Source organism: Aureococcus anophagefferens (genome assembly GCF_000186865.1).
Source record: "Aureococcus anophagefferens unplaced genomic scaffold AURANscaffold_9, whole genome shotgun sequence".
Lineage (NCBI taxonomy): Eukaryota > Pelagophyceae > Pelagomonadales > Pelagomonadaceae > Aureococcus > Aureococcus anophagefferens.
In genome coordinates, this window is record NW_008705569.1 from 1,141,899 (window position 1) to 1,167,155 (window position 25,257).

Below are 25,257 nucleotides of genomic sequence, written 5' to 3' on the forward strand. Positions count from 1 at the left end.
TGGAATAGGGACGAAGCGCGGTGATGACGCAGCGACGCCCGCGCAGGCCGACGCGGCTAGCCGGCCAGGCGGTGCCGCGAAGGCTAGCGGGCGAAGCGGTCGCCTTCGACCACGCGCAGCGACGCCTCCTGTTCGGGGGAAGCCGCCGGCCGACGGTGACCACCGTCGACCAGAACCTGTCGCTGCCATTGACTGTGCCGGAGGAGCATGGGGCAGCTGGCGGGGCGGGAATCCCGAGCGTCGTTGGACCAGTTCAATCCAGCGGCGTGTAACGACTGCACGGAGGCGGGCCGGCTGCTTTGGCGGCCGGTTCAAGGTACAGTCTAGCCCCGCGGAAAGCGCGGCTGCGGTGTAGGGCTCTTGGCCGAGTTCGAATCCGCAGGCTCGCATCAGCATTGGACCATTGCGCGCCTTGTGAGGTGCATGGTCCGCCGAGGGAGGCCTCGGTCCCCAGCTGGCTGCTTCTTCGTGGACGTGCTCATGCCAGGGAAGGGAGAGAGCTGGTGCGTTTGGCGAGGAGTCACCCCTAGTAGGCTGCTAGCCGCTTAAAGACTCCTCTCTGTGCCTGGTCCGCCGCCGACTCGAACTACTACTCCACCGCGGCGTCCGCGCGGAGAGGCGCGTCGCCCGTGGACAAGCGGGCGTCCTACGTCGACAACGAATACAAGGCGCACGCGAAGCAGATCGACGTTGAGATCAACGGCGTCTCCGACGGCCCGATGCTCCGCGCGCTGAGCTCCCTCGGCGGCTGCGTCGGCCTCGTCTTCGGCCAGTTTTCCGAGGCCTCCAAGGACGTCTCGTCCCTGCTCGCGGACGTCGCGACCGCGCTCTCCGAGTCGCGTTGGATCTCCATGGGCTGCGCGTGCCCCGACCAGGCGAAAGCCCTGCTCAGCAACGAGCTCCACCGCGAGTGGGGCACCACCGCCGCGAAGTACCGCGCGCGCTACCTGATCTCCGGCCTCAAGTTCGTCGACGGCACCTGGACGTCCAAGGCCCGCGCCCTCTCCCACCGACTCGAAGACGACGCGCGCCGCCTCGCGGACCGCGCCGCCCTCGCCACCCTCACGACCAACCTCCGCTGCGACGGCTAGGGGGCGGCCTCCGGCCGCCACCTGGCTCGGCTCGCCAAGGTACCCCACGAACCCCCCTGGATAAGCTGCCGAAACGAGTATTATTTTGAAGCCACGGCGCATCGCTGCGAGAAGTGCGAGGGGTCGAGCCTGCTCACCGCGCCCGTGTCGCTCGCGACCATCGTCGCGCTCCTGCTCGCCCCCCTTGGCGCCATCGCCGTCGTCGCCTTCTATGCCCGCTACATCGCCGACGAGGACCACACGGTTCTGCGGACCGTCATGGACACGTTCCTGGGCGGGCCGGGCGTCCAGGACGACAGCGGCGCGAACAAGGCGGTCTTCATGACGACGGTGCGCGTCTTCGCGCGCATCCTCCTGAGCTTCTACCAGGTCCTGAGCCAGCTGCCCTTCGTCTTCCCCGAGGTCAAGTTCCCGAACGTGTACGAGAAGTTCCTCTCCGCCCTGTCGTTCGTGAACCTGAACTTCGTGCAGCTGCTGCCCGTGAAGTGCGTCCGGCCGTCGACGGATTTCTTCGACCGGCTCGTCTTCGCGACGCTCTTCCCCGTCGCCGTCTCCCTCCTCATCTTCGTCAAGTGGCTCATCTGCAACGCCTGCTGCGGCGACGCGGCGAAGCGGGCCAGGGCGCGGGCGACGGCCGCGACGCACTTCCTCTGGTGGAGCTACCTCGTCTTCACGTCCGTCACGTCCATGCTCTTCACGACGTTCCGCTGCGAGACGTTCCACGGCGACGGCGACGACGAGAGCTACCTGCTCGCGGACTACTCCATCGACTGCCGGTCGACGTACTACAAGGCCGCGGTCCGGCCCTACGCGCTCCTGCTCCTGCTCGTCTACCCGATCGGCATCCCGAGCCTCTACGCCGTGCTCCTCTTCACGGAGCGGTCCAAGATCAAGGCGAAGCTCGCGGCGCTCGACGCGGCGCCCGACGAATCCGAGGCCGCCAAGGGGAAGCTCCAGCGGAAGCGGAGCGTCAAGGGCCTCGGCGCGAGGATCGACGAGGCGCTCCACGAGGCGGAGGAGCTCGCGTCGGGCGAGGACGCCGCCCCGAAGGAGGCGGAGGCGACGGAGGAGGCGCACGACGAGCTCCACTACATCAGCTTCCTCTTCGAGCCCTACCACGCGAACGCGTACTGGTTCGAGCTCTTCGTCTGCGCCTACAAGATCCTCATCACGGGCCTGCTCATCTTCTTCTACGACTCGTGCCTCACGCAGATCTTCGGCGGCGTGCTCATCGCCTTCTTCACGTGCAAGGTCCTCGCGCACTGGAACCCGTACGCGGACTGGGCCGAGAACCACCTCGCGAACGTCGCCCAGGACCAGACCGTGCTCATTTTGGTCGGCGCGCTCATGATCCAGGCGACGCACGTCTCGAGCGAGACGAACAAGGCCGACGCGCGCTACGACGACGCGCTCTTCGGGGCCATCCTCGCGTTCATCAGCGCGGTCCCCATCTTCGCGAGCATCTGGTTCGTGGGGATGATCTTCTCGCAGGACACGCACGAGAACAGGATGGTTATGCTCATACCCCCGATACGGGCGAACACGCAGACGGATCTGTTCTCGAGCCTCGGGGCGCACGCGAAGGAGCGGCTCACGGAGACCGGCACGTTGGACAGTTTGATGGGTTCCTCCAAGGGCTCCTCCAAGGGCGCCGACGACGCGCCCTCGGACCTCGCCGCCGACTCGCCGCGCGCCGTGGCGACGCCCCGGGGCTCGAAGAAATACGACCGGGACGCGCCTGCGGAGCTGCCGGCGCACGACATCGTCTCCATCGCCGAGGAGGATTTCCCCACCAAGAGCGAGGAGCTCTGACGGTTCCCGAGCGAGGAGCTCCGACGGTCCCCGGGCGAGGCCGCTCGGAGCTCTGACGGTGCCCGACGCGGCATCATGTACATAGCGACAACCCTTTTTGTATGGACGTCCGCGGTGTCGCCAAGTGTGTCGCCGATAAGAGTTACGCCGCGGCCTACTCCTCGTAGAGGATGTCGTAGTGGCCCGGCCGGTAGAGCAGGTTCACGACGGGGCTCGCGCCCTCGGGGAAGACGAGCTTCGAGGGCGTGCCGCTCCCGTCGAGGTACTCGATGGCCACGGGGATCTCGAGCATCTCCGTGAGCGCGATGATCTGGACCTGCTCGCACTCGTGGTTCACGGGCTCGACCTCGCGCCGGCAAAACTCCGCGACGTCCGCGGCGCCGGTCTCGTCCATGACGAAGGGCGCGAAGCGGTCCGCGTTGAGCTTGATCTGCGCCGCGCTGAGCACGCGGCAGAACCAGACGATGTGCATCGCGACGCCGTGCTCCTCGTTCATCTTCGCGTGCCACTGGTCGAGCGTCGTCTTCGGCACGTCGTCGAGGACCTCGACGAGCATCTCCCAGAACATGTCGATGGCCGTCTCCTCGTAGTCGACGCTGAGGATCTTGGCCTTGGACGCGCGCACGACGCCCCGGACGCGCTCGAGCTCCGGGTGCGGCGCGCCGGCGCCGCGACCGGCCTGGAGCTCGCAGAGGTGCTCGAGGTAGCGGTAGAGGAAGCCCCGGTAGAAGCAGTTGCCGTCCTTGCGCACGCGCCGGAGGGACGCGTACTTGCCGTCGAGCTCCGCGATGCCCCGCGCGAAGCCCGCGTTCGCGTTGCCGTCGTACTCGCCGGCCAGCGCCGCGGCGACGCCGACGCGGTCGCCGACCATGGCCTGGTTGCTCTGGATCTCGTCGTTGATGGCGTTCATCTGCTCGATGGTCAGCTTGTCCTGCTCCGCGGCCGTCAAAGCGTTGAGGTCCTGGGGCGTCGTCGACGCCTCGATGGCGCGCTGGATGTCGGCGTTCTCGTCGGCGGCGGGCTGCTCGGCCAGCGACGCGGCGATGGCCTTGCGCAGCTCCTCGTCGTCGTTGCCCGCGGCCATCGTGGTCGTCTCGACGGCGGCGGTGGACAGCGTCGCAACAGCGCGTCGCGGCCCGTCGCGGCCAAGCCTTGCTTGAGCCTTGATTGCCGTCGCGTTGCAGTTTTTGCCGCGTGAATGAGGGGTCGGCGCCGGAGCCTCGCCGGCTGTGAACTTGCCTGTGAGCGCGTCATGTTAGTCGGCAATGAGCGTGTCACGTTAATCGGCGCGCCCCAAACCCGGGGCCGCCCGCCGCGTCGCATCCTCAGAACCCCCCCTCCGGCACGAGGAAGTCGACGACGACGCCGACGACGTCGTCGACGAGGAGCGCGCCCGCGCACTTGGCCGCGACGGCCCGCAACACGCGGCGGTGGCGCTTCGCGTGCGCGCGCCAGCCGCCGGCCTCGCAGATTTTGTCGCAGTAGTCGCAGGCGTCGCCGTTCTCCTCCGTGCGCATGATGCCGTCGGCGCCCTCGACGCGCGCGCCGCGCCGGAGGAGGTGCGGCAGCAGGCGGCGGTGGCCGTGGCGGACCGCGTACGCGAAGGGCGACTCGTCCTCGTGGACCGTCGCGTTCGCGTCGCCGCCCGCGGCGAGGAGGGCGCGCACGGCGCGGCCGTGGCCGTTGCGGCACGCCGCGTGGAGCGGGCCCCAGCCGCCGTCGTTGCAGCGGTCCGCGTCGCCGCCGGCCGCCAGGAGCGCCGCGACGGATTTCGCGCAGCCCCGGCCCGCCGCGCGCGTCAGGGGCGTCAGGCCGTAGCGGTCCAGCTTGTTCGCGTCGCCGCCGGCCGAAGCCAGCGCCGCCACGCAGGCGTGGTGGCCGCCGAGCGCGGCGCCGTGGAGCGGCGTGAGCCGCGCCGTCGCGTTGCCCCGGTTCGGCGACGCGCCGTGGCGCAGGAGCAGCGCCACGCAGGGCTCGTGGCCGTTGCCCGCGGCCTCGTGCAACGCCGTCAGGCCCCGGCCGTCGGGGCGGTCGGCCTCGCCGCCGCACCGGAGCAGCTCCGCGACGATCGCCTCGAAGCCCGCGGCCGCCGCCTCGTGCAGCGGCGTGCGGCCCCGGCTGTCGGCCTCGCCCACGGACGACGGCTGCTCCTTGATGATCTTGCACACGGCGCAGTGGCGCCCGTGCTTGCAGAAGAAGTGCAGCGGCGCGCGGCCCGTCTCGCTCGAGATCGTGAACTCCTCGAGGTTCGCGAAGTCCATGGCCGCGAAGCGAATGTTGCCGTGCTGTGGTGATGCGCGAGTGCGGGAGGGTGTTTGCAAGCTGTGGCTTGCTGGAAAAGGCCCTGGCGTCGCTGCGCACGACCGCTCGAAGAGTCTGGACTCGTTGGACGTCGTCGCGTGACAAAAACAAATCGTCACAAGTTGGCGCGCAGCACCTTGCCTGCAAGTGCGGGCCGACCTGGCGGGTAGGCCTGCGCTCATGAGCTGCGGGTGGGCGCGCGGCTCTTCACCATCGACTCCTTGAAGAAGTCAATCGCCTCGCACAACACACATAACTCACACCCCGAACCTCTCCCTATACGCGGCGAAGCGCGCGTCCAGCTCCGAGACGTCGAGGCCGAAGTCGCGGCCGTCGTAGCCGTGGCGGCCCGCGCGGCGCTCGCGCCGGTTCGTCTCCAGGTACGCCTCCATCTTCGTCACCGCGCCGTCGGACAGGTCCTTGCCCGCGAAGGCGTAGATGGCCCGCGCGCTGGCGATGGGGTCGGCGACGAGGTCGCTCATGCGCAGGTCGTGGATCGCCGCGGCCGGGTGCGCGGCGCGGAACGCGAGCCCGCGGTCGAGCATCCGGCCGAGGTACTCGACGACGCGGCCCCGGAAGCGCATGGGCCCCCGCGGCCCGTCGACGCGGTGGACGATGGTCCAGAGGGAGGACACGAGCGAGCACAGCGACGCCGCGGCCGCGGCGGGCTCGCGGTGCAGCCAGACGACCTTGGCGTTCGGGAACGCTTTGAAGAGGCTCGGCAGCGAGAAGAGGTGCGCGGGATCCTTCAGCAGCCAGTCGCGGGCGTCGCCTCCCGACACCCACTTGACCACATCGAGCTGGGCCTTGTAGAACGCGTAGTCCCCGTCCCGGTCCGCGTCGTCGTCGAGCCACGCGTCCAAACGGTCCGTGAGGCCGAAGACCCACCAGAGCACGTAGGGCGCGCCGCAGCCTATGCGTTTCTTTTCGAGTCGCAGCTACGAGCGGACGCCGGGGGCGCGACCGTTCTCGAGCGCCGTGCGGCACTCCGTCGCGCCGTCCCATCTCTCGTAGTGCGCGTCCCGCGTGCGGTCGAACGCGTACTGCTGGCCGGCGAGCAGCGCCTCCGCGAGGGTCGAGACGCGCGACGCGACCCGGTCGTCGCCGACGACGCAAGGGATCGTCGCGTCCGCGGCCGTGAGCTCGCGCCAGGTGTCGCCGTCGCCTACGCGGGTCTCGTCGCTCGAACGTCGTCGCGGGCCGCGGGGCGCCGGTCGATGCAAGCCAGGAGCTCGAGGAGGAGCGTCGTGCCGCTCCGCGGCGGGCCCACGATGACGAGGGGCGACCCGGCGGGCGCCGCGTCGACGCGCGGCTCCGCCGCGCGCGCCGCGGTGACGTGCAAGTCCGCGACGAGCTGCCGCGTCAGCCGCCGCTCGAGGACGAAGACGCCGACGACGCCGAGGCGCAGGTCGCGGCCGCCGCGCGCGCAGCCCGCGAGCGCGTCGTCCGCGCGCGCGCACGCGTCGACGGCGGCGCGGAGGCGCGCGTCGATGAGCGGGATCGGCAGGTGGTAGCGCTCCGTCTTTAGGCCCGCGAGGCGCAGCGCGCGGCGCCGCAACTTCGCCGGCGTCACCCGCCAGCGCAGCAGCCGCGTCGCGCTCAGCAGACCCGTCGCGACGAGCCAGCGATCGAGGAACCGCGCGACGCCGAGGAGCGCGCCGGCGATCCACGTCTGCCGCGCGACGTTCGCCGGCGCGGCGGACACGCGGCGGATCCGCGGCGCGAGCAGCTCGGCGTCGGGGTTCGTGCGGCGCATGATGCTGTACTCGGCTGCGCCGCAGCCTCGCGATCGCGCGGCGCTATGACGTGATGGACTGGAAGCAAACGCTTGCAAGATCGTCGTCGTCGTCGTCGTCCGTGACCAGCGCGACGCCGGCAGCGGCGCGGAGCTATCGACGTGATAGACTGCAGGCAACAATGCGGAGCACCCTGCTCTCGAATGAGTTGTGGCAGCTAGCTATTCAGCGACCAAAGCCAAACTTGATGGTGCAGCACCCTCGGGAAAGTTCAATGATATATCCGCAGGCCTCCGTCACACCTCGTCTGTCGTCCTGTGCGACTGCCTTCGGCCTGACACTTCGACGCAGCCCGCGACCATGGGCAAGGCGAAGACGTGCCTCGGGACGGCGGCAATCGCCGTCGTGGGCGTGGGCGTCCAGGTCTACCTGACCCTGAAAAACCCGCCGATGCAGATCACCCTCGAGCGCCAGAGCAGCGAGACGGAGATCCGCGAGGGCCGCGTCTACAACTCGTTCCTGCTGGACCGGGACAACTGGGAGCCCGGGCCGGGCTACACGGCCGTGGGCCTCGAGAACACGGACCTGCCCGTGCCCATGGGCGCGCCCCAGCTCTTCCGGCTCACGGACGCGGCGCTCAAGGCCGAGTGCCCGAGCCTCGACCTCGACGACGAGTACCTCGGCGGCTACGAGGCCGCGCGCGACCTGCTCACGCGCACGTCGCGCGTCTACGTCAACGACTTCACGCGGGGCAGCAACGTCATCGGCTGCGTCAAGTCGACGTACCAGTCGCCCGACGAGGCGATGAACTCGTCGATGGACCTCGACCGCCTGGGCCTCCACTTCGACGGCGAGTACCACAAGGACGAGAAGTCGGCGACGGCGTCCCACCAGAAGAAGGGCGTGCGCACGGTCTCCACCTTCTTCTCCAACTTCTCCAACTTCCGGAACACGGCGCCCCTGCACGCGACGATGGTCGCGTCCAAGGTCGTCCAGTGCACGGGCACGAAGACCTGGATGTTCTTCGAGCCGGACTGCTGCAACGACTGGGGCCACCACGTCTACAACGGCGCCACGCTCGCCAAGGGCTTCGGCCCGGACACGAAGTTCAAGGTCGTGACGACGCGCAAGGGCGACGTCATGACCTTCGGCCCCTTCCAGCACCACGTCGTCTGGACCTGGCCGGGGCCCTCCTTCATGCAGACGCACCGCCTCTTCTCGCCCAAGGTCATCCTCAAGGGGCTCAAGCAGTTCGGCTTCTCCTACCTCCAGGCGCTCCGCGACGCGCGGCGAAACAACAAGGGCAGCCAGCCCGCGAACCAGGCCGCGGCGTCCAACGGCGCCATCGACATGCGCGCCATGTACTGCGACAACCAGATGGACGAGGCCACGCGGCTCAAGTTCATGGCGGAGCTCAAGAGCTTCGACCCGGAGCTCCCGGACGCGGGCGCGTAGACCCCCCCGCCCGCTGTGACCGCGCGCGCGCGCCCCCCCTTTTAAAGACCGCGAGCTGCTTAGCCGTCGTCCGCGGCGTCGAAGTAGACCGACTCCCGCCTCGGCGTCGCGAAGTAGGCCGCGGCGGCCGTGGTCGCGCCGCCGCCCGCGGCGGCGCCGTCGGCGGCGCCGTCGGCGGCGATGGGCGACACGGGCGGGGGGTCCGCGGCCGCGGCGGGCGCCGCGGCCGCCGAAGTGGCCGCCGCGCGGCCGTCGGCGGCGGCCGGCCGCGCGGGGGCCAGGAGGGGCCCGTCGGACGCGCGGAGCGACGGCCGCTCCTCCATGTGGCCCGTGGACGCGGCCGCGGACGCCCAGAAGTCGTCGTCGCCGCGGTAGGCCCGCTCGAGCTTCGCGGACACGCGCTGGAACTTGGCGACCGTCGTCGTCGGCGGCCGCTTCTGGTCGTCGCCGACGCGCTTGCGCGCGCGCGCGCGGCTCCGGAAGGCCTCGGCCGCGTCGCGGTCGCCGCGCGCCGCGTCGGCGGCCTGCGCGTCGTTCATGACGCGGTCGACGACGTCGGACACGTGGCGGAACCTACGGGCGCCGATGGGTCGTCGTCCAAACGCGGTCGCCGCCTCTCGAACCCCGTTCCCGCGGGACGCCGGAGCACCACCGCGTCGCCGTGCCGCCGCAGTGCTCGACCGTCGTGTGCTCGATGTCGCCGCCGCGGCGCCGGAGCGACGGCTGCGCGTAGGTCGACGCGTCGAAGGCCTTCGTCGCGCGCGCTAAATCCTCGGTCGTCCGCGCGACGGCCTCGTCGAGCGCGACGCGCTTGCAGGGGTCCTCGTAGGCCTCGAGGCTGAAGGCCTTGAAGGTGACGACGACGAAGGGCAGCGGGAGCACGAGGAGCGCGTAGCCGAAGAGCGACCGCGTGACCAACCAAAAGAAGAGGAACGCGTTCGACATGATGACGCCGAACAGGATCCGGTCGATGATGAGGAAGAAGAAGGCGCCGCCGCTCTCGAACTTGGGCATGTGGCAGTAGAGCAGCAGGTAGCGGTAGACGACGGAGACGACGGAGAAGTAGCAGAACGCGACGAGCGAGATGAGCGGCGCGAAGATCCAGAACGTGGCGAAGATTGTGAAGGCCATCATCAAACGCGGCAGGATGTCGCCGTAGGAGAAGGCCGTCGCGTCCGGCGGCTGCACCGTCCAGTACTTGAAGCCGCGGGAGATCAGCGGCCACGCGCGCATCAACGCGCACGGCGCCAGCCCCGCTGAGAGCAGCAGGAACTTGATGAAGTACAAGCTCTGCACGGGCGTGTTCGCGCCGACCTCCTCGACGAACTCGAGCGGGTTGTCCCAGGCGCGGTCCCAGTCGCTGAGGAGCGACCCGGACAGCAGCGACACGTAGACGTTGACGTACTGGAACATGAAGTAGCGCTTGATCACGGACAGGTCGACGTCGCTGTGCGACTTGCGCCGCTCGTAGAAGTGGGCCGTGACCTTGAAGATGACGGGCAGCAGGTTCATGACGCCCAGCAGCGCCAGCGACGGCAGGTTCGACAGCACCGCATTGCCGACCCACGACCGCTCGGACCCGACCCAGCCCCACTTCTCCGCGGCGCGCGGCGCGTTCGAGCAGAAGGACACGACGGCCGTCCAGCTCATCAACAACAGCGCGAGGCCGCAGTTCACGAGCACGAGGCGCCGCGACACGGACTTGGGCGACACGGCGACGTTCGCCCAGATGATGTCCCTCGGCTCCGGCGCGTCGCGCGCGCGCATGGAAAAGGGCGCGCGCGACAGCATGGCCGACGTCGCGTGGACGCGCGCCGCGGGGCTCCGGAACGTCACGAAGGCCGTGCCCGACGGCCGGAAGCCCGCGTCCTGCAGCGAGTCGTCGGCCTCGACCTTCGTGCCGCACTTCACAAAGTCGTGGTAGAGCGAGGCGCAGCCCCCCCGGAGAGCGCCGCACCAGGCCGGCGCCGACCGCGTGACGACGCGCCGGCACCAGCGCAACACGCGGCGCTTCAGGTCCGGCAGCGACGTCGCCGGGGGCTCGCGCATCGCGACGGTGACCCAGGGCTCGTGCTTCTTCAGGACCAGCCTCGCGAGCCGCGCGTGCCGCTCGCGAAAGTCGGCGAACTCGTCGGCGTACTCGCTCTCCTGGGGCTCGTCGTCGTCGCTCTCCTGCGGGTCCACGCGCCAGAAGCAGCCCCGCCAGGACGTGCGCTTCCGCGCCTCCGCGGTCGGGTCGTCGACGACGCCGCCGCGCTTCTCCATGGCCTCCATGCGGCTGAAGTGGGCCTTGAGGATCGCCAGGTTCAGCTCCGCCACGAGCTGCTCGTAGTAGGGCACGCTGTGCACGAAGTGGCCGTCCCACGTCGACCAGTACCCGTAGCAGCAACCGCCTACGCCGCGGGACATCAAAGGACGCGGACGACACCGAGACGCGGAACAACGCACACTCGACGTGCTCGAGCAGCGGCAGGTTCACGTGGCGCGGCACGGGGAACGTCGCGGAGTCGCGCCGCTTGAGGAGGTGCCGGCTGCTCTTCGCGGCGCGGAACGCGTCCGCGAGGTCCGCGAGGGCCTTCAACGCGTTGGCCTCGACGGCCTTGACCGTGTCGTGCGCGTCGTCGCGCGAGTGCGCGCGCCGCATGGCCTGGGCCCGCGGCGCCTCCTCGTCCGCCGCGTCGCCGTCGCCGCCGAGCAGGCCCTCGAACCAGCGCAGCGTCGACCGCTGCTTCCGCAGCGAGGGCCGCCCGACGCGCTTCGCGCGCTCCGCCTCGTCGCGGAGCCGCGCGGCGCGCATGGACGCGAGCTTGGCCCGCTTCGACCGCGCGTCCTCCAAAGCCTCGCGCGCGCGGTCGCGCCGCGCGACGAGGCCGTCGAGCTCGTCGAGGCCGCCGACCATGATCTGCGTGCCGGCGACGGCGTCGTCGCCGAGGAGCCGGTCCAGCTTCCGCTTGAGCGCGCGCGAGCTCCGGAGCGCGTGCGGCACGTTCTCGAAGACGGCCGTGAGCGCGTGCTGCGCGTTCGCCGGCGCGGCCTTGCCCGCCTTGTCGAGGCCGCGCGTGAGGTGCCAGTGGCGCAGGTGCACGAAGCGCTGGGCCACGGACGAGATGCGGCTCAGCGCGCGGAGCGTGAAGACCCACGCGCAGCAGACGATGAGCGCGAAGCGCCAGTTCGAGAAGCCGTTCCGGCAGGGCGGGAACAGCGGCGCGTCCGCGTACTCCTTGTCCAGCAGGCTGTGGCTCAGGCGGCAGCGGATGTTCTGCACCGTCGTCATCGAAAAAGAAAAGGGCTCGGGCGGGTCGTCGTCGAGGACGTTCGCGCCCGAGCGGAGGCCCCGGCCGGAGTGGTAGGCCGGCGCGAGCACGAGCAGCCCCGCGACGCCGGCGAAGAGGCTCTGGTCCATGGCGAAGCGCAGGAAGTAGACCAGGCACAAACCGTCGAGGCCCGCGTACCGTAGCACGTCCTCGTCGCCCCAGAGCAGGAGCACGGACCGGATCCACGCGAGGAACCGCGGGCCCGGCGCCGGCGGCGCGTGGTCCTTGTAGGCCAGGTGGTGGCACTTGGGCTCGTAGACCCACCAGACGCGGCTCCGGAGGCGGTCGAAGACCGTCGTGATGGCGACGCAGAGCGCACAGGCGAGGACGATGCTGTAGTAGATGCGATCGCTCGTCGTGTTCGTGTCGTCGTCGTCGGCGGCATCGACGGCAACGGGCGCCGGCGTCGTGGCGGCGGCGAGCCGTAGGAGGCACAGGACGAGGAAAGGCTGCCAGGCCATCGTAGCCATTGCTGCCCCACCGAGCTCAGCACAGGACGAGGAAAGGCTGCCGCCCGAGGCGACCAGCCATGCAGTGCTGCCCCACCGAGCTCAATGAAGAGTAAAAGAAACAGATTGACTTTTGTGGCAATTAATATCAGCGGCGCGGCGCTTGCAATGGCCGCCCTCGACGCGCGCGCCGCGCTCGCGGACCGCGTGCGCGCCGTGGACCTGTCGTCGGACGACGACGACGAGCAGCTCTCGCCGGAGCAGCGGGCGGCGCGGGCGCGCGAGGCCAAGATCATGGCGAAGATGGCGAGCGTCCTCGACGAGTACTGCCTCTCGGCCATCGGCAAATCGGTGGCCCAGGCCTACCTGCGCAAGCTGCGCGACGACGACATGGAGCGCGTGCGCCACTGGTGGCTGCGCAAGCTCAACGGCCGCGAGTGCGTGCCGCCCGCGTCCGCGGCGCCCGCGCAGCGCGGGTGCCCCGAGCTCCTCGAGGGCCTCCGCGCGGCGCCCGTCTGGTGGCGCGGCGCGGCCGAGGGCGACGCGGCGCCGCCGGAGGAGCTCGCGTGGCTCCGCGACGTCGAGGCGCGCGTGCCCGAGATGCGCGCGGAGCTCCTCGCGCTCCGGGGGCAGCGAGGGTTCCAGCCGTACCGGTCGCCGAAGGCCGGCGGCGACCGCGGCGACGACCTCGGCAAGAAGAGCACGGACGCGGGCGACTGGAACGTCTACTACCTGGAGCTCCACAACATGGACTTCGCGGAGAACCGCGCGCGCTGCCCCGTCACGTGCGACGTGTTGCAGGCCGTGCCCCGCAGGGCAGGACAAGAGAGCGAAATTCCCAACTTCAAAGGCTCCTCTCTCAGCCGTTTTCTACTCGTTTCGGCTGATTTTTGGACGAGCGATCATCTCTCGGAACGGTCTCGAAGCGTGGATGCTTTTTCCGGAACGCGCGCGCGCGAAACACTCACATTGAAGCGACGTTGAATCTCTCTTGTCCTGCCCAGGTGCCCCGGCGCTACGGCCACGCGTTCTTCAGTGCCAACGCGCCGAAGACGCACATCACGGCCCACAACGGCCCCACGGCCAAGAAGCTGCGCTGCCACCTGCCGCTGGTCTGCCCCGCGGACCCGCCGGGCGCCTGCCGGCTCCGCGTCGCGGACGAATTCGTGTCTTTAGCCGAGGGCCGCGCCGTCGTCTTCGACGACTCCTTCAACCACGAGGCCTGGAACGACCACGCGAGCGCCGGCCGCATCGTGCTCATCTTCGACGTCTGGCACCCGGACCTGTCGCCCAAGGAGGTGAAGCTCCTGTCCTTCCTCCAGACCGCGGCGATGAAGCGCGACAAGCGCATCTGCGACGCGCAGGGCGTCGACGCGGACAACTTCTACGCCGTCATCGACAAGGCCCGGGCCGCGACGCCGGACGCGGCGAGCATCTGGGCGTGAGTTTCGTAACACGGCCTTTTTATCCACACATGTGGCCTCTCAGAAGCCGCCGGGCGGCGTCCAGAACTCGACGACGAGGCCCGCAGCGTCGGCGGGCATGGGCTTGCACTTGGTCACGAGGCCGGCGAGGACGCCCTTGTGCTGCGCGACGTACGCCGCCCAGTCGCCGGCGCGCTCGACGGCGCGCGCGAGGTCCAGTGCGGCGGACTTGTTGTAAAGCTCTGGAGCGGGCTCAGGGAAAGGCTGGTAAGCGCCGGCGCGCAGCAAGGTCATGACGACGCGGCGGTGACGGTATCGGATGGCATGAAAAAGCGGAGTAACTCCGTCCTCATCCGCGACGTCAAGATTGGCCCCGGCCTGGCACAGCGCCTCGGCGCAGGGCGCGCGCCCGTGGATACACGCATAGTGCAGCGGTGTTTGTTGGGACGTATTTTCTTGCGTACGCGCGCGGCGGCGCGCCCGGTTCGCCCAAGTCATTGCATTCACGTCCGCTCCAAGTTCAATCAACGCGCGAAGACAGTCGATGCTGCCAAACTTAGCTGCCTCGTGGAGTGAGGTCGCGTCAGTATCTCGGAATCTGATGCTCAAATGGTGCCTACTGGCGGAAAGGTGAGCGCGAAGACCATCCGCATCGTCAGTTCTAATGCACATAACAGGATTGGCCATCTCGAGAGCACAGCAGGCGCGCGAGGGGCGGGGACGCAGATGCACGCGAAGGGGGCGACCGGGGCTGAGACCCCGTCCAGACCGAGAAAGCAGGGCTGCACTTAGCCGAAGTTTCAGGCAACATCGCCCAAGCCGGCTAGCCGCTCATCGCGCCTCGGCCGGCCGCAGCGACGCGCGCGCCGCTCCAACGCGCCGCGACCTTCTCTCGACTCGCGCCCGCAGCGACTCGTTCGCGCCGCGACCGCATCCGATCGGCGCGCGAAGCCATGGGCGACGTCGAGGTGCGCAAGGAGGACCAGCTGCTCATCAACGAGTTCGGCCGCCTCAACGCGAAGATGCACGAGCGCAAGGCGGACCGCGCCGTGCTCCAGAAGAGCCTCGAGGAGTTCGACGACGCGACGACGGAGCTCGCCATGGGCGACGGCGACGACGTGAAGCTCATGCTCGGCGGCGAGTCGTTCGTCGACGTCGGCGAGGACTTCGCGACGGAGTACTGCGAGGCGGAGCAGGAGAAGATCCAGGCGGAGATGGACCACGAGGACGCGGAGATCGAGAAGATCGCCGCGCGGCAGAAGGAGCTCAAGGTCGTCCTCTACGGCCGCTTCGGCTCCCAGATCAACCTCGAGGAGTAGCGCGGTCCGTCGTAAAAAATGTACTACCGCTTCTCGAGGAGGTTCCGGGGCAGCGTCGTGCCGGCCTTGCCCTGGGCCGGCGCGACCTTGCGGCCCTCGACGACGACGTCCTCGGGGTTCGCGGCCTTGGTCTTCGTGGACCGGAGGAAGTCCGCGAGCTCGTGCCAGCCCTCGTCCGCGGCGACGTCCGCGGCCGTCATGCCGTCGTCGTTCTGGAGCGTCAGCGACGCGCCGCGCTCCTTGAGCAGTTCGCAGAGGCCGTCGGCGCCCAGCAGCGCCGCGTAGTGGAGCGGCGCGGAGCCCTCGGCGTCGCCGCCGTCGACGTCCGCGCCCGCGTCGAGCAGCGCCTCGACGGCCTCGAGCTGCTCCGCGTCGACGGCGTGGATCAGCGCGCTCAGCCCCTCCTCGTCGACCTCGGCCGCGCCGTCGGGTAAAAAACGGGCCAAGACCTCCGCGCCGGACCGCGCGGCCTCGAAGACGTCCAGCGGCGGCGCGTCGTCGGGTCGCGACGCCTCCCGGAAGCCCGAGCTCGCGAGCTGGTCCTTCAACGTGTTCAGGGTCGCCTCGTCCTGGTCGTCGGGGTCGTCGCCGAACTTGGGGCAGTAGGCCGTCACGAGGTCGACGTACTCGTGCATCGCCTCCGTCGGCGTCGCCGTCGCGTCGGACGCGTCCCGCCAGGCGTCGTACTGCGCCCGGAGCGCGTCGTCGCCGACGGTCATGGCCGGCGGCTTCGCCGGGGCCTTGCCGCGCGTCGCGCAGCAGTGGAGGCCGTAGAGCCGCCGCTGCACGTCCTCGGGCATGTTCGTCGGTTGTGTGCCGGTGAACTCGACGGCCTTGACGAACTCGTACTGGGCCGTCGTCTCCTCGAGGTCGTCGACGTCGAAGTGGGACATGGTCGCTGAAACGCGTCGAGCGCCGTCGCCGGCGTCCACGGCGCGACTGCGGCAGGCGACGCCGAGCTCCTCGGCCGAGCTCGGCGCCACCTTCGCCGTCGCCGCGCGCCCGTGGACACCGCCGGGTGCCCCGCGCGCTCGACGCTCGCCGCTCAACACACCCCCGCGCCTCGCGCGCCGCCGCGCCGCACCAGCGCCGCCGAGCCGCGCCGCAACAACAGCCCCGCCGCAAACACCAGACACGCCGCCAAGATGCCCGACAAGGGCACGGTGGTCCCGCTGGCCCCGTCGGCCGCGCGCCTCGCCGCCGCGGAGAAGCTCGAGACGCCGCAGAACTTCGTGCCCGCGACGACGGTGCAGTCGGGCCAGTGGGCCGCGGGCGGGCCCGCGCGGAAGATGATGCCCGTGGGCGTCGTCGGCGAGCTCGGCAGCGCCTACACGGTCTTCGAGAAGAACTGGACCTGCGACGAGTGCCACACGGAGAACTACGCCAGCAAGGCGCGGTGCCTCCGGTGCCGCGCGAAGAAACCCAAGGGCGGCGGCGGCCTCGTCCACGGCGCGGCCGCGGCCGGCGCGCAGGTCGAGGCCGCGGACGGCGAGGAAGGGACCGAGGACGCCGCGGCCCCGGAGGCGACGGTCCACGGCGAGTGGAAGGAGGTCTACGACCCCGCGGCGAAGAGCCTGTACTACTTCAACGGCGCGACGGGCGAGACGCAGTGGGAGCGGCCCGCGGAGATGGGCCCGACGCCGCACTCGAGCGGCTGGTTCGGCCGCGGCGCCGCCGGGTCCACGGCCGCCAAGGGCTACGAGGCGAACAACGTCGAGTATTTGAAAAGACCCGCGCGGAAGCAGGTCGACTACATCGCGTCGAAGAATTCCGTCCTCGAGGGCGCGTACGAGTACAATTTGTGGTGGGGCAAGTACATCGGCGAGCACTGGGACAACGGCAAGAGCCGCGAGCCCGCGGAGACGCGCTGCGTGCTCGCCACGGACGCGGGCAGGACGAAGGCGGACAAGTCGCGGACGTCCGCGAGCTGCTCGTTCTGCCTCTTCTTCGCGCGGGGCTGCTGCGCGAACGGCGGCGACTGCCGCTTCTTCCACCGCATCCCCGTCAAGGCGGACCTCGAGCGCTTCGCGTCCGACGAGATGCGCGACGTCTTCGGCCGCGAGCGGCACAAGGACTTCCGCGACGACATGACCGGGGTGGGCGCGCTCATGAAGCCGTGCCGGACGCTCTACGTGGGCTCGCTGCTCAAGGCGGAGTACGCCGACCCCCTCGCTCTCGAGGAGGCGCTCTGGCGCAACTTTGGGGAGTGGGGCGAGGTCGAGAACATCAACCTCATCTCGCGGCTGTCCATCGCGTTCGTGCGCTACCGCCACCGGTCGGGCGCGGAATTCGCGTTCCAGGCCATGTCGAACAACCACCTGGACCACGAGGAGAATCTCAACATTCGCTGGGCCCACGACGACCCGAACCCCGTGGCCCACGACGCCGCGGCGCGCGCGGACGCGGACGCGTTGGTCGAGATGATGAAGGCGCGCGGCGTCGAGGTCACGGACTCGGGCACCGCGGACTTCGAGACGCCCGCGGACTACCGGCTGCCCGCGGCGAAGCGGCTGAAGACGGCCGACGGCGACGACGCGGGCGCCTACCCGGACACGGACGTCCAGTTCTCCGCCGCGGACCGCGCGGCGGAGGCGAGTGCGTGGACGGCGGTGCCGCGGCCCGAGGGCGGCACGTACTGGTGGAACGAGGCCACGGGCGAGACGTCCAACGACGCGCCGGCCGTCGTCGCCGACGCGAACTGCGACGTCGCCAACGCGGCGCTCGACGCCGCGGACCGGGCCGCGGCGGCCGCGGCGGCCGCGGCGCTGCCCGCCGGCTGGCAGGCCGCGGTGGACCCGACGTCGGGCAACACGTACTACTTCAACGGCGCCGAGACGCGCTGGGAGCTGCCGACGGCCTAATAAAGCTTACGCTGCCGCCGCCGCTCGGCCGCGAGCCGCGTCGCCCGCTCGACGGGGTCGTACGTCGACGTGGCGATGTTGACGCACGAGTCGGGGAGGGTCTCGACCGCGGCCTTTTTGTAGTCGCAGACGGCGCCCTCGGGCAGGACGTGGACGACCCGCGGCGGGTCGTGGGGCAGCTCGTCGATGAGGAGGTGCAGGCGCGGCGAGTCGCCCGTGTTGTAGACGCAGTGCGGGATCTTGTTGTTGATCTCGAAGGCGAGGCCCGTCTCCACGGGCACGCGCTTGAAGGCGCCGTTGATGAAGGACATGAAGGCGACGCCGCCGTTGACGACGAGGGGGATGTGGACGCGGTGCTGGCTCTCGGCCCAGTGGCCGCTGTCGACGTGCGGCCGGATCTGCGACCGCGGCGGCATGTGCGCGAGCTGCAGCCGCGTCACGCGCGACTCGTTGACGCCCACGGCCTCGAGCAGGGGCGAGATGACGTCGCGCTGGAGCGCGTCGGTGTAGAACGGGTAGCGGAATAAGGTCTTCGTGTCCGCGGTGCCGAACTGCAGGATGAGGCTCGTGACGTTGGGCTTGAACTTGTTCATGAAGAAGTCGCGGCCCGTCATCCACGCGTTATGCTTTCGCAGCCACGACTCCTGGAACATGCCCTCGTCGAGGTGCCGGGACGCCCATTCGCGGAACGGCCCCGTGTCGACGCGGGCGCGCGCGCGGTAGACGTCCTCCAAATGCTTCGCGGGCTCCGGATGCATCTTCGCCTCGAGGCTCAGGGGGTGGCGGTGGGGCAGGCGCGCGTCGCCGGACCGCAGCGACGTCGCGTAGGGCGCCATCGCGGCCTCGGACTCGCGGAGCATGTCCAATTCGTCGATCCGCGCGGGCCGCCCGTCGCCGCGGAAGTGGTCCGCGATGAAGCCGTAGCGGCTCACGTTCTCCGCCTCCCGGCGGTGCGGCTCGTAGGCCACGTCCCAGCCCCGGCCGTCGAAGAGCTCGAGGCGCGGCGGCCGCGAGACGTCGGCGCCGCCGCACGCGTAGCCGGGTGAGAGGAGCCGCGCGACGGCCGTCGACGCCTCGGGCGCGTTCCGTACGGCGACGGAGGCGCCGAAGTCGTCCAACTGCAACGTCGCGATGGCCGACCCGTTGTAGGACCCGTAGACGCCCGCGACGAGCGCCTCGCCCCGGGACGCGGCGGCGACGGCCGCGACCCGGAAGCCCTCGCCCCGCTTCGGCGCGCGCCCGAGGATCTTCGCCGCGAGGGCCGTCGAGGACCAGGATTGCGTGGCGCCGTCGCGCTCGAGGACGACGCCGCGGCGGTCGCGCGCGACGCGCAGGAAGCCGCCGTCGGCGAGCGCCGCGCCGTCGCCGAAGGAGTCGCCGTAAGAAACGGCGCCCGTGTTCCTATCAACGCGCGCGCTCAGCGCGAGGGACCCGCCGACCGCCGCGTCCGTGCCCAGGTGCACGGCGTCGCCCTCGACGGCGACGCGGAGCCGGAGGCCCCGGAGTTCCTCGGGCGCGGCGACGCGCGGCCCCGCGGTCCGCGCGGCCCAGTCGAGGGGCACCGCGCCGTCGGCGTCGGCGACCCACAGGGTGCCCCCGACCTTGACGGCGTCGGACGCGGCGCCGACGCCGGGGACCGCGAAGGCGTCGACGAGCACGCCCGCGGCCTCGTCGACGCGCGCGGCGAACGCGCCGCCCGCGCCGTTGGCGACGACCCAGGCGTCGCCGCGGACGACGAAGGCCGCGACGAGTTCGGGCCGCGGCGCGCCGGCGGCCCACGCCGCCGCGACGTGCTCGTGGGCGCCCGTGGCGCCGTCGTAGGCCCAGACGTCGTGGGCCGTGACGACGAGGACGCTCGTCGGCGACCCGAGGCCGGGGACGGAGCGCGACGGGCACTCCTGGTCGATGAAGCTGTTCGAAGACACGTAGGGCGCCGCGGCGACCCCGGCGACCCAGGGGGCCGCCGCGACGGCGGCCAAGGCGCATAAAATCTGCGCCATGTCGAGCAGCTTCGCGGCCAAAGATGCTGGGCTCGATCAGCTCAAAGGTCGATGCTGCCCCGTCCCGACCCGCCCTGCGAGATGGTCATGACAATGTCATTGTCTCTCGAAACCGCGTTCATAATGTTGCAGCGAGTAGATGACAAGCGGCGAGAGGAAGCCGCGTATGCGTTGTGGACACACGCCCACTTAAACGACGCCATGAAAGTAGCAATCCGGGAGGGCGGCGCCATCCCGCTCCTCATTGAGTTGCTCAAGAGCGGCAGCGCCGACACAAGGCGGTCTGCTGCGTCAGCGCTGGAGACCATCGCGCATGCAAACGACGAGAACCGGGTCGTGATCCGGGAGGCCGGTGGCATCCCGCCGTTGCTGGCGCGAGTCGAGGGCGGCGGCCGCGCAGCGACGAATTCCGCGTGGGCACTGCGGATGCTCGCTCACAACAACGAGGACAACGCGGTCGCGACCGCACTGGCTCGAGGCCGCGTCGAGGCGATCGTCGAGCTCGCGCGGCGAGGCAGCGTGACCATTCGCACGCAGTTCTCGGACATGCCCTCTGAATTTGTCACGGTTGTTCAGGACGCCGGCGCCGGCGCCAAGCGAAAAGCCGCGGTGGTCGTCGCCACGCTCTTTCGCGACCGCGTCGAGTTCCCCGTCCCGTACGACATCAGGACCGCCATCGCTTCCTACCTCTAGCGCTTCGCGCGGCCCGGGTATAAGGCGCGTGTTACCGCAGCCCCGAGCCCGAGAGGGAGTCGTACTCGAGAAACCGGACGCGGTTCGGCGACGTCGGGTGCGACCGCACGTAGGCGGCGATGAAGTCGCGGACGTCGCTGAGGACCGCGTCCGGGTCCGGCTCGTGGCCCGCGACCTCGACGGCGATCTTGTGGTTGCCGCCCTTGATGAGGACGACGCCGATGACGCGCGCGATGCGCAGCGGCTCGTTCGGCCCGACGCCGCGGAGCCCCGCGGGCGATTTTGGGTCGACGACGACGCCGGGCAGGAGCACGTCCCAGCGGTCGCCGTCGGCGCGGTTCCGGAAGCCGACGACCTCGCCGTAGGGCACGGCGGAGCCCCAGGCGCCGCCGCGGTCCGGCGGCCCCTTCTTCTTCGCGCTCGGCGTCATCGGCGTCGCGCCGCGCTTCTCGAGGACGCACTTGCAGTTGCCGTTCTCCGCGATGTTCAGCATGGCCTCCAGGGACCGGAAGGGCTCGCCGGCGGCGCGCGCGTCGGCCGCGCGCGGGGGCTGGCGGCCCTCGCCGAACCGCCCGATCTCCGACGACGCGTTCGCCCGCCTCGGCGGCGCGGCCGCGGGTTTTTGGAGCACCTCCACCCGCCGCGGCCGCGCGCTCTTGTAGAGCGCGTAGGCGGAGCTCACGGTCAGGCGCTGCTCGGGCTCGACGCGCAGCAGGCCCAGCAGGACCTGCACGAGCCAGCCGTGGCGAAACAACACGCCGCGTCCCGCGGCGTTCGTGTCGATGAGGAACGCGGAGAAGTCGCGGAAGATGTCCTCGTACTTCGTGCGCACGGCGTCCCGGTCCGTCCAGAGCCCCAGCTTCCAGTCCGCCGCCGCCTCGAAGGGCGACGCGGTCGCGCGCGCGACGAGCATCCACACGAGCACGCCCACGGACCACGCGTCCATCAACAGGAGCGCCCGCAGGTTCGACTGGATGATGGCGCCGCCCATGGTCTCCGGCGCGTTGAAGGGCCACTTCTCCGGCAGCGAAAACGGCCGGCGCGTCGCGACGAGCTTCGGGCCCGCGCCGACGCCGACGACCTTGAGCCGCGTCGCCGCGTCGCCGACGTCGCTGCCGACGCGCACGAACTCGGAGTTCAGCGACAGGTGCGGCAGGCCGCGCTCGTGGAGGTAGGCCGTCGCTTCCAGGAGATCGCCGACGAGGTCGAGCACGCGGCCGTCGTAATCGGCCGTCGCGTTCGGTTCGACGGCCGCCCACGCGGCCGACCCCAGCGCCGGGAAGTGGGCGTCGAAGGCGTGGAAGAAGCGCGTCCGGTTCGGGCCCTCGGGGAAGGTCTCCACGGACGTGAAGGACCGCTTGTAGACGCCGCGGAGCGCGCGCGGCACCGCCGACGCCGCGCCGCCGAGGCCGTCGCCGTCGCCCGACCCGACGAAGCACGCGGCGTACTCGCGCTTCTCCTCGACCCAGACGCTCGCGTCCTCGGCCTCGAGGATCAGGTCGCTCTGCGCCGGCCGCCAGTCCATGTCCGCGACGTCGCACTCGAGGGCGTCCCAGGCGCAGTCCTCGACGGGCGACAGCGGCGCCGGCGGCTCCGCGGCGCGCCGCTGCACCGGCGCGCGGCGCTGGATCCGCGGCGCGAAGCCGCCTGCATCATAGGCGGCGAGCAGTAATGCGGCGCGCCTCATGCTGCGGCGAAGCTAGTTGCAAGTGGCCATTGGCCGGCGGCAGTTGCTCTGGTGCAAAGCTGGCCTGGAGTCGCTTACTGCTAGCCCGGGCCTAGCCGAGACCCACGGGGGAACCGGACTCTCGCTGGGAGGAGCGCCTAGGCGCGTCACGTCCGGGGTGAGGGACCCCAAAGAGCGCGCTGGTCCAGCGCTCTCGCTGCCTCGTGGCCGAGTGACGCCGGGTAAGCCTCCGGACCTGCCGCGTCCCCCCGCTCGGTCGACCGAACGGGGTTTCGCGGCCAGGGCAGCAGGCGGGGCTGCTGACCCCAGTCCGGCGGGGAGCCCAACGCCCGGAGCCTCTCGGGACGTCGCGCACTCTGCCCAGACCCGAAGGCCAACCTCAGGGCAGGCGACGTGAGCTTGCGCGTCGTGGAGTGACGACGCGCGTAGATTTGCGGAAACTCTTTTTCGAGAAGCCGCGCGGAAAAGACCTCTCACGAGGGAAAACGCAGAGGAGAGCCTCCTCGGGGCTCAACTCCACCGGCCCGCGGCAGCGCGTCGACGCATCGGACGCCGGCCGCGCCGTCCTCCGGCTCCGACTTTTCCGCGCCGCCTCGCACATCCACCGCAACCGTTACCTCTTCCCCTTGCCCGGCGGCCCGTACGTCTCGACGGCGTCGGGCCGCCAGCGGAAGCCGTCGCACCGGTGGAGGCGGAACGCGGCGACGACCGCGCAGAGCACGAGGTCCGCGTCGACGCCCGACGCCACGGACACCTTCAGCGGGCACCAGTACGAGTGGTTCAGCGGCCGCTCGATGTCGAGCACCGTCGAGTTGACCTGCTCGACGCGGGCCACGACGAGCGGCGCGGCGCCCCGGTCCCGCTTGGTCACGAGCGCGTTGCTCCCGTTCTGGGCCCGCCTCCTCGGGAACCGCAGGTCGTAGGTTTCGCGCTCGCCGGTCTCCTCGACGAGCGCGATGGCCCCGGACGCGACGTCGACGCGCGCGTGCCGGAAGACGTCGCGGCCGTCGCGCGCCGCGCCGGCCTGCCCCGGGAACCGCGGCGAGCACCTGGGCAGCACAAGAGTGATTCAATGTCGCTTCAACGTGAATGTTCCGCGCGCGCGCGTTCCGGAAAAAAGCATACACGCTTCGGGACCGTTCCGAGAGATGATCGCTCGTCCAAAAATCAGCCGAAACGAGTGGAAAACGGCCGAGAAAGGAGCCTTTGAAGTTGGGAATTTCGCTCTCTTGTCCTGCCCTGGCGAGCACCGATAGACGTCGACTCGTTCCCAGGGGTCCGCGCAGCTCTTGCCGCGGCGCCCGCGGGCGGCGTTGGCCTCGACGTTGAGCGCCGTGCCGACGACGGCGACGGGCCTGCCGCCGGCGTCGACGACCGTGACGGCGTAGTCGTGCCGCTGCGCGAAGAGGTACGGCTTCGCGTCGCCCTTCGGACCGAGCCGCGCGACGTAAAAGTTCTGGTAGCCGAGGTTGTAGGTGTCGCCGTAGCGCGGGTCGTTCTCCACCAGCGAGGACGTGAGCACGAAGGTCTCGGGCTGCGTCGTCACGCTGCCGCTGATCGACGACGCCTGGGACAAACGTATGAGTGCGAGCAACGTTTCGGGAACGCCGGTCCCGCGCGGCGTCGTCGCCGCCGCTCTCGCAGAGCGGCTCGTGCCAGCCCTCCGGGTCCTTCGACCGGCTACTGCCCCAGTTGCCCATGAGGCATCCAGCAGATCTCGGCCGGCATACGAGCGCTCCTCGGCTGCCCCGTCGGCCTCAACGGCGCGACACCGTGACACCCTAAATATAAACTTGGTCAACCGCTGGGAGGTGGGGCTGCCCGACCACATGAATACGGACTACGACGCCTGGGCGAAGCTCGAGGCGGAGCTCTCCGACGCCGAGTCGGAGCCCGACGAGCTCGCGGAGAAGGTGAACGCGCTGCGCGAGGCGCAGCGGTCCGTCAACGCCCTGCGCGAGCTGCGCCTCGCCGGCGACGACGAGCACCTCGCCGAGGACGCGCCGCCGCTCGGCGCCCAGTACCGGGGCACGATCAAGACGACGGCGCCCGTGCTCGCCCGCGCGGCGACGCCCCGGAGCCCCGCCGACGACGTCCTGGAGGCGGACGACACCGCGTCCGCGCGCATGCTCGCGCGCGCCGCGGCGGCCGTGCCCGCGAACCCGGCGCCCGCCGCGCCCGTGGACCCGTCCCGGCCGCCGCCGGCGCCGCCGACGCCGGCGCAGGAGCACAAGCGGAAGACCGACGCGGCCGCGCTCGTCAAGTCGCGGCCCCTCGACGGCAAGAAGTGGGACAAGATCTGCGACGACCACCTCTCCGGCGAGAATACGCCCTCGAAATTCTCCCAGCTCTCGACCGTGTCCCAGTCCTTCGACCAGATGCGCACGGACCGCCTCGCGCGGCGCGCGCGCTGGAGCAAGTACTACGACGAGCCCGACCCCGCGCTCGTCGCCGAGGTCCGCGCGAGCCTCCAGCGCGAGAAGGCCGCCAAGGGCTGAGGCGTACGTAAAATTCTGTTTTTAAATGGTCACGACTAACATATCCCGCCGGCGGGATATGTTAAACGCCGCTTCAACTTGGACTTCAACCTCAAACCCTGCACTTCAACAGGGACCTAAACCACGTCTCAAAATAGCAGCCCCCCACCTACTTCAACTTCTTCCGTCCGAGACCATTCTATCTCTCCTCCCACAGGTCGTACGTTAATCGAAATCGCAAAATCGTAAGGCGTCTGGGGTCTTTCGGGTTCTGGAAGCGTTCTGGAAGGGTTCTGGAGGGCTTCTGGCTTGGGGCGGGTCGCGCCCCCTAAGGCGTGGGCGGCACGTCAGAGGTCCCCCGCGGCGCCGCGGCAAGGCGTCACGGTGAGCGGCGGTGTTCAAAGTTGAGCTCCCTTTTGAAGGGCAAGCAGCAGTGGCGAAGTCCCTGCTGAAGTGCAAGGTTTAAGGTTGAAGCCCAATTTGAAGCGGCGTTTACCATATCCCGCCGGCGGGATATGGTACGACCCAGAGAGAGGCGGTCGCCTGTGAGGTTGTAATCCGGTTTATTACGTCTTGACACGTCAACTTCGAGAGCTTGATGCCTTGATGAACCGCCTGTGGCAAATTTCGAGCTAGCT

General features: G+C 70.1%; 7 protein-coding genes across 7 annotated transcripts; 4 read left to right on the forward strand and 3 right to left on the reverse strand.

Moving 5' to 3' along the window:
• Positions 1-3,057: 3,057 nt before the first annotated feature.
• AURANDRAFT_26271 (hypothetical protein) lies at positions 3,058-3,297 on the reverse strand (the record flags this gene model as incomplete). The annotated part of the gene is made up of 1 exon (XM_009038805.1): positions 3,058-3,297. One exon carries the CDS (start codon positions 3,295-3,297, stop codon positions 3,058-3,060), a length of 240 nt encoding a protein of 79 aa, XP_009037053.1.
• A 1,384-nt stretch (positions 3,298-4,681) lies between these two features.
• On the reverse strand, positions 4,682-4,927 carry AURANDRAFT_8019 (hypothetical protein; the record flags this gene model as incomplete). The annotated part of the gene is made up of 1 exon (XM_009038624.1): positions 4,682-4,927. A coding segment is annotated over one exon (246 nt), but the record flags the coding sequence as incomplete, so codon positions are not given.
• Positions 4,928-12,452: 7,525 nt separating this feature from the next.
• On the forward strand, positions 12,453-13,603 carry AURANDRAFT_64261 (hypothetical protein; the record flags this gene model as incomplete). Its single annotated transcript, XM_009038731.1, has 2 exons — positions 12,453-12,950; positions 13,163-13,603. 2 exons carry the CDS (start codon positions 12,453-12,455, stop codon positions 13,601-13,603), a joined length of 939 nt encoding a protein of 312 aa, XP_009036979.1.
• Positions 13,604-13,642: 39 nt separating this feature from the next.
• AURANDRAFT_26180 (hypothetical protein) lies at positions 13,643-14,254 on the reverse strand (the record flags this gene model as incomplete). The annotated part of the gene is made up of 1 exon (XM_009038804.1): positions 13,643-14,254. The coding sequence occupies one exon, from the start codon at positions 14,252-14,254 to the stop codon at positions 13,643-13,645; it is 612 nt and encodes a 203-aa protein (XP_009037052.1).
• A 281-nt stretch (positions 14,255-14,535) lies between these two features.
• Positions 14,536-14,901, forward strand: AURANDRAFT_26407 (hypothetical protein; the record flags this gene model as incomplete). The annotated part of the gene is made up of 1 exon (XM_009038732.1): positions 14,536-14,901. The coding sequence occupies one exon, from the start codon at positions 14,536-14,538 to the stop codon at positions 14,899-14,901; it is 366 nt and encodes a 121-aa protein (XP_009036980.1).
• A 1,724-nt stretch (positions 14,902-16,625) lies between these two features.
• On the forward strand, positions 16,626-17,273 carry AURANDRAFT_4745 (hypothetical protein; the record flags this gene model as incomplete). Its single annotated transcript, XM_009038612.1, has 1 exon — positions 16,626-17,273. A coding segment is annotated over one exon (648 nt), but the record flags the coding sequence as incomplete, so codon positions are not given.
• A 6,995-nt stretch (positions 17,274-24,268) lies between these two features.
• On the forward strand, positions 24,269-24,640 carry AURANDRAFT_64263 (hypothetical protein; the record flags this gene model as incomplete). Its single annotated transcript, XM_009038733.1, has 1 exon — positions 24,269-24,640. The coding sequence occupies one exon, from the start codon at positions 24,269-24,271 to the stop codon at positions 24,638-24,640; it is 372 nt and encodes a 123-aa protein (XP_009036981.1).
• Positions 24,641-25,257: the final 617 nt, after the last annotated feature.